Genomic DNA, 10,564 nt, shown 5'->3' with positions numbered 1-10,564 from the left:
CTTCTGTCTCAGCCCCTCTGCTCTCCAGCTCCCGGCGCGCAGACCCCCCCCAGCTCAGGCTAGCTTAGGACCCCCCCATTTACCCCCTTCACAGACCCCATTTTCCCCCATTTTCCCCTGTTTTTCCCCCATTTTCCCCTGTTTTTCCCCCATTTTCCCCTGTTTTTCCCCCATTTTCCCCTGTTTTTCCCCCATTTCCCCCTGTTTTTCACATTTTCCCCCTTTTTTCCCCCATTTTCCCCCCCTTTCTCCCATTTTCCCCCCATTTTCCCCCTATTTCACCCTCCTCTGCCCCCTCCCGCCCCCCCCAGCCCCGTCCCCAAATTTTCGTGCCCCCCCCCATGCAGCACCGCAGCAAAGCCAGGGCAGGGCGGCTGTAGGTAAGAGCAGCTTTTTCCTTCCCCCCCCCCGTATGGATTAATTCCAACCCCGTGCCCCCCCCTTGGACCCCCCAGCCCCCCACTAACGCCTCCCTTCGCTTTTGTAGGATCTGCTGGGACAGGAGCCCCCGGGGCCGCAGGTGGAGGTGAGCGGGGGGACACTTGGGGACATTTGGGGACACCGTGGGGACATGGGGACACGGGGGGGGACACACAGGGACCCCCCCAGCTCACGGCTCTCCCCTTCCTTGCAGCATCGCGGGATCCCACAGGACTTGGGACGTGTGCCGGGGGTCGGGGGCATTTAAATAAAAGGGTATTTTTGTAATTTTGGCGAAATTTGGTTGTTTTTGTGATGCTGTCCCATTGTGTGGCTGCGGGGGGGGCAGGATGGGGACGGGGGGACAGAAGAGCAGGGGAGGGGGACACGGGGTGACACGTGGGGGGGGCAGGTTGGTGGCACCCTGGGGTGACAGAATAACGGGGATGGGTCACCGGGGTGTGAGAGGTGACGTGGGGACACCCGGACCTGGGCTGGGAACATGGGGTGACAGGGACAGGGGACAGGGTGACAGGGACGTGGCACCCCAGGGTGACAGAGGTGACACACGGGGGGGGTTTGGAGCTGGTTTATTTACAGGGGTGGCAGCGGGACGGGGTGACGGGGGTGTCCCCAGGACCTCACCCCTGGCTGGTGGCACTGGGGACACCGCGGGCACCCTGGGGACAACGGGGACACTGCTGGCAGCCAGGGGGTGCAGGGGGGCACCCAAGGGTGCCATCACCCTCCCACCCCCCCCGTGACCACCCCCCAGCGCTCACCCCCAGCCCCCTTCACCCCCTCCACCGCCCCCACCCCCCAACCCCCCATTAACCTCCACATTCACCCCGACCCCTTCTGGGGGGGGCACCCCCTGGGTCTCCCCCCCCTCCCCGACCCCCGCCCCATCCCTCAGCGCCCCCAGGACCTGAGCGGAGACCCGGGCCAGGTCCCTGCGCAGAGCCCCCAGCGCCCTCTCCGCTTGGCCCCTCGCCCTCAGCAGCCGCTCGCGTTCGCGCCCCAAACGCCCCAGCTCGGCTTGGAGCCCGGCGATGGCCTCCAATTTCCTACGACGACATTTTTGGGCCGCAACCTTGTTTTTGCCTCTTCTGCGGATATCTCGTGCCAAGGCGAGTTCCGGAGCCGAAAGGCGAGCGCGTCCCAAAAGGGCGTTAAAATCCTCCACGGGGAGGTTGACGATGGCATCGGGACCGATGGGCAACGCCAGGGCTAAAGCTCGTCGGGGGTCCCTGGGGGGGTCCCTGGGGGGGTCCCTGGGGGGGTCCCGGAGGGGTTGAGGGGGTTGGGGAGGGAATTGGGGGGTCACGGGGGGAGTTTGGGGCGCCGGGGGTTGGGGATTGGGGAAAGGGGGGAGGAATGGAGGGGGGAAAGGGGTTGGGGGGAGGATGGGGGGTGGGGGGTAAGGGGTGGGGGGGGGGATGGGGTAGAAGGGGGGGTCGAAAGGGGGGTCTGCTGCAACGTCCAGGCCCTGGGGGGAGAAAAGGGGAGTTAAGAGGGGGGGGTGGGGGGGATTAGGGGATGGGGGGACAATGGGGGGGGCTAATGGGGGGTGGTCCCAGGGGAGGGGGGATTTAATGGGGGGGGGTTCTAGGGGAATTGGGGTTTAATGGGGGGGGTCCCAGGGGAGGAAGAGCTCAATGGGGGGATCCCAGGGGAAGTGGGGTTTAATGGGGGGGGGTTCCCTAATGGGGGGGCTGGGAGCATGGGAGGGGGGCCTGGGAGGGCTAATGGGGGGTGGTCCCAGGGGAGGAGGGGTTTAATGGGGGGGGGCCCAGGGGAAATGAGGTTTATTAGGGGGGTCTCCCAATTGGAGAAAATGCTAATGGGGACCAGAGGTGGGGCAGTGGGGGGGGGGTCCCAGGGCATGAAACATGGGGGGGCTCCCAAGGGGTTACGTGGAGGTGGGGGGGTCCCAGGGGTGCAGGAGGCGAGGATCAGGGGGGGGTCCCAGGGGTGTCCCGGGGCGGCCGGCAGGTGGCGCTAGGACCCTGCGGCGCGGAGGGGGCGTGGCTTGGAGGTAGGTGGGCGGGGCTTGGCGGGAGGGGGCGTGGCCTACCTGCAGCTCGCTGAGGGACAGGATCTCCTGCCACGTGATCTCCTGCCACGTGAGCTCGGCCGGGCCCGGCGGGGGCGGGGCCATGGGCGGGGCCACGAGGGAGCCCCGCCCCTCCAGCTCCCCCAGCGCCGCCAGCGTCTGCGGGAGGCCCCGCCCCGTCGGCTCTCATGGCTGAGCGCGGCCCCCCCTCGATTCCCATTGGCTGCGCCGCCCCAGCCGGGCCCCGCCCCCAGCTCCCCCCCACACCCCCTGGCACCCCCAAAGCCCCCCAATAGCCCCCAAGACCCCCCAAATCCCCCGACCCCCCCCAATATCCCCAGTGACCCCAGTATCCCCCCAGTGACCCCAGTATCCCCCAAAAGCCCCCAATATCCCCCTAAACCCCCCAAGATCCCCCAAAGCCCCCCAGTGCCCCAAATATTCCCCAACCCCCCCCCAATATCCCCCAGCCCCCCAATATCCTCCACCCCCAAATCCTCATCCCCAATGTCCCGAGCCCCCCAAACCCCCCCAGTATCCCCCAGTGCCCCCCAATACTCCCATCCCCCCAATATCCTCCACCCCCATCTCCCTCCATCCCCCAAAACCCCCCCAAGACCCCCCCAATATCCCCCAAGCCCCCCAATATCCCCTAAACCCCCCCAGTGCCCCCCAATATCCCCATCCCCCAATATCCTCCACCCCCATCTCCCTCCATCCCCCCAAACCCCCCCAAGCTTCCCCCAAACCCCCCAAAACCCGCCCCATGTCCCCCCCGAACCCCCGAGCCCCCCCAGACCCCCTCATATCCCCCCACCCCCTCCCCCAGACCACCCAGACCCCTCATATCCCCCCCAACACCCCCAGATCCCCCCATGACCCCCCGACCCCTCCATATCCCCCCCTAGATCCTACCATGACCCCCCTGACCTCTCCATGTCCCCCCCCAGACCCCCCAACCCCCCCGAGCCCACCCCATCTCCCCCAGACCCCCCAACCCCCCCATATCCCCCCAGACCCCCCTAAATCCCCCCAACCCCCCATCTCCCCCCCCAGTCCCCCCCATATCCCCCCAAGACCCCCCAACCCCCCCACCCCTCCCCCAGACACCCCCATATCCCCCCTAAACCCCCCATCTCCCCCCAGACCCCCCTGTGACCCCCCCGACCCCCCACGTCCCCCCCCACTCACCTCGGCCGCACCCCGCATCCCTCCGGCTTCCCCCATCCCGCCACCGGGCTCCCTCGGCTCCTGCGGCCCCGATAAGGGCTTATCACCCGCCGCAGCCACCCCCCACCCCCCCCAGCCTCAGTTTCCCCATCCGGGGGGGGGGGGCAGAGCCCACGTGACCCCCCCCACCCCCCCCAACACCCCCCCCTACAGCCCCATCCCCGCTTGTGCCCCCCCCCCCCCCCGTGGGCTTCCACTTCTGCTTTTGGGGTGGGGAGGTGCCCACAAGGGGGTGGGGGGGTGCTGGGGGTGTCCCCCCCCCCCGGGTGCCAACCGCCTTGCGCCACCCCATTGCCCAATGCCAAGGGACGTTGCACAAGGGCCAACCGCCGCGGGGCAGGTGTCACCCCCGTGTCACCCCATGTCACCCCCCGTCACCACGTGTCACCCCCACACACCCCCTCTGTCACCCCCCCGTCACCCCATCCCCCCTAAAACACAGCAGCAGGGACCCTACAATAACATATTGCCAGGAGACCCTACAATAACAAAAAAAAGGGAGACCCTATAAAAACAAAGAGACAGGAGACCCTACAATAACATAGCCCTAAGAGACCCTACAATAATAATAATAAAACAAAACAAACCAAAACAGGAGACCCTACAATAACATAATGCCAGGAGACCCTACAATAACACAGAGCCAAGAGACCCTACAATAACACAGTGCCAGGGCCCTTACAACAACGCGGCACCAGGAAACCCTACAAGAACATATCAGAAACCTGATAACAAACCCAGAGCCTGGAGACCCTACAATAACACCGTGCCCGAGGACCCCACTTACCACAACACCAGAGACCCTACAATAACATAACGCCAGGAAACCTGATAACAAACAAACCCAGAGCCAGGAGACCCCACAATAACAGTGTTTGAGGACCCAACATTACCACAACACCAGGAGACCCTACAATAACAGTGCCCAAGGACCCCACGTTATCACACCAGGAGACCCTACAATAACACAGCCCCGCGGGACCCCCGCTGCGGTGCCGGGGCCGTTGGGGCCGTTTCCGCCCGGCCCCGCTGGGCCCGAACCGCAGGAACCCGGCGCCGTTACCGGCCCCGCTGGCAGCAGGCCAGGGGCTGGGGCCTGCACGGGGCCTGCCGCGGATCCCCACGGGATCCTGCCCAAAACCTGATGGGATCCTGCCCAAATATACCAGGATCCTGCCCAAAATGTACCCCAAACCAGCTGGGATTCTGCCCAAAATGTGCCTGGATCCTGCCCCAAACATGCCAGGATTCTGTGTAAAATGTGCCTGGGTCCTGCCCCAAATATGCCGGGATTCTGCCCCAAAGTGCTGGGATCCTGCCAAAATGTGTCTGGATCCTTCCCCAAATATGCCGGGATCCTGCCTAAAACGTGCCGGGATCCTGCCCCAAACATGCTGGGATTCTGCCCAAAATGAGCCTGGATCCTGCCCCAAACCTGCCAGGATTTTGCCTAAAACTTGCCAGGATCCTGCCCCAAGCCTGATGGGATCCTGCCTAAAATGTGCCTGGATCTTGCCCCAAATATGCCGGGATCCTGCCTGGATCCTGTTGGAATCCTGCCCAAAATGTGATGGGATCCTGCCCAAACTGCCGGGATTCTGCCCAAAATGTGCCTGGATCCTGCCCCAAATATGTCAGGATCCTGCCCCAAATGTGCCTGGATCCTGCCTGGATCCTGCCCCAAACTGGCTGAGATTCTGCCCAAAATGAGCCAGGATCCTGCCCCAAATCTGCCAAGATTCTGCCTAAAATGTGCCTGGATTCTGCCCCAAACATGCCAGGATTCTGCCTAAAACGTGCTGGGACCCTGCCCCAAATATGCCAGGATTCTGCCCAAAATGTGCCGGGATCCTGCCCCAAACCAGCTGGGATTTTGCCTAAAACTTGCCTGGATCCTGCCCCAAATATGCCAGGATTCTGCCCAAAACATGCCTGGATCCTGCCTGGGTCCTGCCCCATATATGCTGGGATTCTGCCTAAAATGTGCCTGGATCCTGCTTAAAACCTGATGGGATCCTGCCTCAAGTCCCGTGGATCCTAAAACCTGCCTGGATTCTGGCCCCAAATCTGCCAGGATCCTGCCTAAAATGTGCTGGGATCCGACCCCAAACCTGCCGGGATCCTGCCCGAAGTCTGTTTGGATCTGGAATAAAATCTGACAGGATCCTGCCGGGATCCTGCCCCAAATTTACTGGGATCCGACCCCAAACCTACTGGGATCCTGCCCCCAACCTGCCGGGATCCTCATTAAAATCTGCTGGGATCCTGCCCCAAATCTTCCCGGATCCTACCTAAAACCTGCCGGGATCCTGCCCAACATCTGTGGGGATCCTGCCCAAAATCTGCCAGGATCTGACCCCCAAACCTGCCGGGATCCTACCCAAAATGTGCCGGGATCCTGCCCCGATCCCATCCCAAACCCCAAACCCCCCCCCCTCCTCCCGGCCCCAGGACCCACCTGGGTGGCCCCGCGCTCAGGCCAAGGCCATGCTGGGACACTGGGACCGGGGCCACCGGGACTGGGGACACTGGACTGGGGATACTGGGACTGGGGACACCGGGACTGGGGAGTGGGGACGGCCCCACAGAGCCAGCCCCAGGGCGGGGACACCCTGGGACAAGGAGGGGGGGGACAGCGGGGGAGGGAGGGGACAGGGGACACTGGGGGGACACTGGGGACATTTGGGGACATTGGGGACATTGGGGGACATTGGGGACATGGGGAGGGGGGACATGGGATGGGGGGCGCTTTTGGGGACATGGGACACAATTGGGGGACATGGGATGAGGGGGACACTTTTGGGGACATGGGGGACACTTTTGGGGATGCAGGACAAGGGGGACACTGCTGGGGGTGGGACATGGGGTGAGGGGACACTTGTGGGGACACTTTTGGGGACAGGGTGACACGTGTGTCCACCCCCCCCGTTATCAGCGGGGCCCAGGACATCCGCCCCAGGCGCTGCGGGCATCCTGCGCCCCCCCCCTCGGTGACACCGCCCCGGCTGTCACCAGAGGGCCACTGTCCCCATGGGGGGGGGGCTGAATGTCCCCGTTGGGTGTCCCCATGTCCGTGTGTCCCCACCACCCTGGCTCCATCTCTGTCCCCGTGTCCCCCAGTGTCACCCCATGTCCCCCAATTGTGTCCCCATGTACCCAATGTCCCCCACGTCCCTCCATTGTCCCCCAATGTCCCCCAGTGTGCCCCAGTGTCCCCATGTCCCCAACACCCCCACATATCCCCCAGTGTCCTCAGTTGTGTCCCCATGTCCCCAGTGTCCCCCATGTACCCCCAATGTCCCCCAACATCCCCCAACCCCCCCAATGTCCCCATGTCCCCCAATTGTGTCCCCATGTCCCCCACATCCCCCATGTCCCCAACACCCCCATATATCCCCCAGTGTCCCCCAATGTAGGGAGAAGGGGGGGCAATGGGGATATGGGTGGGGGTGTGTGACAGAGAGGGCACACTGGGAGCAGTGTGAGTGAGTGGGTGGAGAGGGGGGGGCATAATGGGGGGGCAATGGGAAGGGGAGGTAATGGGGAGAAGGGGGGGCTTTGGGGCAGATGAGGGGGATGTGGGGGGGCACTGGGGGGCAATGGGGGGGCTGTGGGGGGGTGATGGGGTAAAAGGGGATGATGGGGGCAGGGAAGAGGGAAGTAATGGGAAAGGGGGGCAATGGGGGGCAATGGATGAGGGGGGAAATGGATGAAGAGGGAGGCAATGGGGAATGGAGGGGCAGTTGGGGGGGGTAATAGAATAAGAGGGAGGCAATGGGGACAAATGGGGGTGGGGGGGTAGTGGGGGGCGAGGGGGGGTAATGGGGAAGAATGGGAGCACTGGGATGTACTGGGGCGGGTAAGGGGGGGCTGGTAAACGAGGGGTGGGGGGGATTGGGGGGCAGTGGCGGTGAAGGGGGGGCACTGGGGGTCAATGGGGGGGGTGAAGGGGGGGCTCATGGGGGGGGGCAACGGGAGGGGGGCAACGGAGGGGGATGACAGGGGACCCCCTGGGCTGCGTGGGTGGGAGGGGAGGGGAGTCAGAGGGGGTGGCGGCGGTGGTGGCCTCCTGGTGGCCTTTTGGTGGCCCTGAGTGGCTCCTGGTGGCCTCCTGGTGGCCCCTGGTGGCCTCTTGGTGGCTTTTGGTAGCCTCCCGGTGGCCCTCGGTGGCTCCTGGTGGCCTGGGTGGCTTTGGTGGCCCTCGGTGTCCAGGGTGGCCAGCGCTATGCCTGGGGCTCTGGCCTGGGCAGTCAGTGCATCACAGAACTCCGTCCCCGGGGGGCTCGGGGCAGGGCAACACCTGGGGACACGGGGACACGGGGGGGGGACACGGGGACATGGGGACACGGGGGGGGGGACAGGGGGACACGGGGACACGGCACCGCCACCGTCCCGCCGCGCTCGGTGCCCAGGTTGATTTGGGTGGGTCTGGGGGGTGGTGGCATGTCCTAGCCTGCCCCCCCTGCGGTGTGTCACGGTCCCAGGGGGTGGCAGGGGGTGACAGGGGGGTGGCAGGGGGTGGCAGTGGCCGTGTCCCCGCCAGGAGCCGTCCCTGTACACGGTAGGCCGTAGATAGTCCTGGACAACAGACGGGGAGGGCTGGGCCGAGTGAGGGTGGCCGGGGGGCACAGGAAGGGGGCTGGGAATGGGGACACAGAAAGGGACAGGGATGTGGGGATAGGGACATGGGCACATGGGGAAGGGGGTGGGGACATGGGGACAGGGACAGGAACAGGGACGTGGGGATGGGGATATGGGGACAGGGACATGGGGACGGGGACAGGGGGAAGGGGATGGGGACATGGGGAGGGGATGGGGACATGGGGACAGGGACATGGGGACAGGGACGCCCCCACCCCAGCTGGGGACACACAGACCCACCTCAGCATCACCGGGGTTGGCGTCCCCAAGCGGGACCCGGGACAACTCCTGGGGGTATCCCCACATCCCGGGGGGTACTGGAGGTGCCCACCATCCTGGGGGGTATTACCATCCTGGGGGATCCCATCCCAGGGGGCTGCCCACAGTGCCCTGTCCCAACCGCTGTCTCCCCATCTGGGAAGAGGACACCTACCCCGGCGCCGAGCAGAAAGCCTGGGAGCCCAACCAAAACCCACCGCACCAACAGTGCGGGGACCCCCAGACCCCGGCTGCCACCCTGGGGACACCCCCCGGTGGCCTCGGGGGCCGTAGTGTGGGGACGGAGGTAGCATCTGGGTGTCCCCGCAGGTGAGATCGCGCTGCTGGAGGGGCTGACGGTGGTGTACAAGAGCAGCATCGACCTCTACTTCTACGTCATCGGCAGCTCCCAGTCAATGAGGTGGGGCTGGGGGCACTGGGAGGGTTCTGGGAGGCACTGGGAGGGGAATGGGGTGGCACTGGGGACACTGGGGGACACTGGAATGGCACTGGAGTGGCACTGGGGGACACTAACGAGGTGGCAGTGGGGACACTGTGGCACTGGGGTGGCACTGGGAGGCACCGGGGACACTGGAGTGGCACTGGGTGGCACCAGGGAGCACTGGGGGTCACTGGGGAGCACTGAGGAAGCACTGGGAGGGATGGGACCTGGGAGCCCCTGGGAGGCATTGGAGTGGCACTGGGTGGTACTGGGGGGCACTGAGTGGTACTGGGTGGCACTGGGGGCACTGGAGTGGCACTGGGTGGCATTGGGTGGCACTGGGGGGGCACTGGAGTGGTACTGGTGTGGTACTGGGGGACACTGGAGTGGCACTAGGTGAAATTGGGGGGCACTGGGTATCACTGGGGGGCACTAACAAGGTGGCAGTGGGGACACTGGGGTGGCACTGGGAGGCATTGGGGTGGCACTGAGTGGCATGGGAGGCACTGGGGGGCACTGGGGGGGCACTGGAGGACACTGGGGTGGCACTGGGGGGGCATGGGGTGGCACTGGGGGGCTCTGGAATGGCACTGGGGGGGCACTGGGGACACTGGAGTGGCACCAGGGGGCACAGAGTGGCATTGGGGCGGCACTGGGGACACTGGGGGTGCACTGGGTGGCACTGGGGACACTGGGGGACACTGGGGGGCACTAACAGGATGGCACTGGGGGGCATTAGGGATTATGGGGGCGCGCTGGGATGGCACTGGGGACGCTGGGGGACACTCCGGTGGCATTGGGTAGCGCTGGGGGGCACTAGATGCTGGAGCTGAGGGTGGCACTGGGAGTGAACTCCATCCCAGGGCCCAGCAGGAGGGGCCACCTTTGGGGTGCTGGTGGGGGTGGGGGGGGGCAGCACCAAGGGTGCCACCCTGACCCCCTTCAGTGTCCCCTCGCTGCCCAGCTGATGCTCACGGCCGTCCTCAACTGCCTCTTCGACTCCCTCAGCCAGATGCTGGGTTGCCAGGGGGGGGCACAGGGTGTGTGGGGGGGCACCCAAGGGTGCTGGGGGGGGGCACCCATGGGTGCTAAACCCGTGCCCCCCCCCCAGGAAGAACGTGGAGAAGCGGGCGCTGCTGGAGAACATGGAGGAGGCTCTCCTGGCCATGGGATGAATGATAAACTCAGGAGTAGCCCCCCCCCCCCGTGGCCCCCCCCCCCGGCACCCAGAAGGGTGCTCCTGGGTCCGGGGGGGGGGCGCTCATGGTTGCCCCCCGCAGTGTTGTCCTGGAGAGCGACCCCAGCAAGTGGTGCACCGCGTGGCCGTCCGGGTCTGGGGACTTGGAGGGGGGGGGTGTTTGGGGGGGTTTGGGGGGCTGGGGGAGAGACCAGAGAAGGGGGAGGGGTGGATATGGGGTGGGGGGGGGCGTGGGGGGTCCCTGCACCCCCCCCCATAAGTGTTGACCCCCCCGCGTGTGCTGGGCGAGGACGTGCCCCTCACGGAGCAGCGATTTTGA

At 65.4% G+C, this 10,564-nt stretch overlaps 1 protein-coding gene across 1 annotated transcript; it reads left to right on the top strand.

Annotated features, from left to right (window-relative positions):
• Nucleotides 1–7,527: 7,527 nt before the first annotated feature.
• Nucleotides 7,528–10,564, top strand: COPZ1 (COPI coat complex subunit zeta 1). Its single transcript, XM_072031823.1, is given in 8 exon segments — nucleotides 7,528–7,565; nucleotides 8,720–8,812; nucleotides 8,814–8,833; nucleotides 8,936–9,312; nucleotides 10,012–10,064; nucleotides 10,156–10,237; nucleotides 10,328–10,377; nucleotides 10,528–10,564. Coding segments are annotated over 8 exon segments (750 nt in total).

Source organism: Anas platyrhynchos, chromosome 34, assembly GCF_047663525.1.
Source record: "Anas platyrhynchos isolate ZD024472 breed Pekin duck chromosome 34, IASCAAS_PekinDuck_T2T, whole genome shotgun sequence".
In the NCBI taxonomy this organism is placed as follows: Eukaryota; Metazoa; Chordata; class Aves; order Anseriformes; family Anatidae; genus Anas; species Anas platyrhynchos.
Note: the sequence above shows the minus strand (reverse complement) of the source record. Positions and strands in the feature narration are given on the sequence as shown.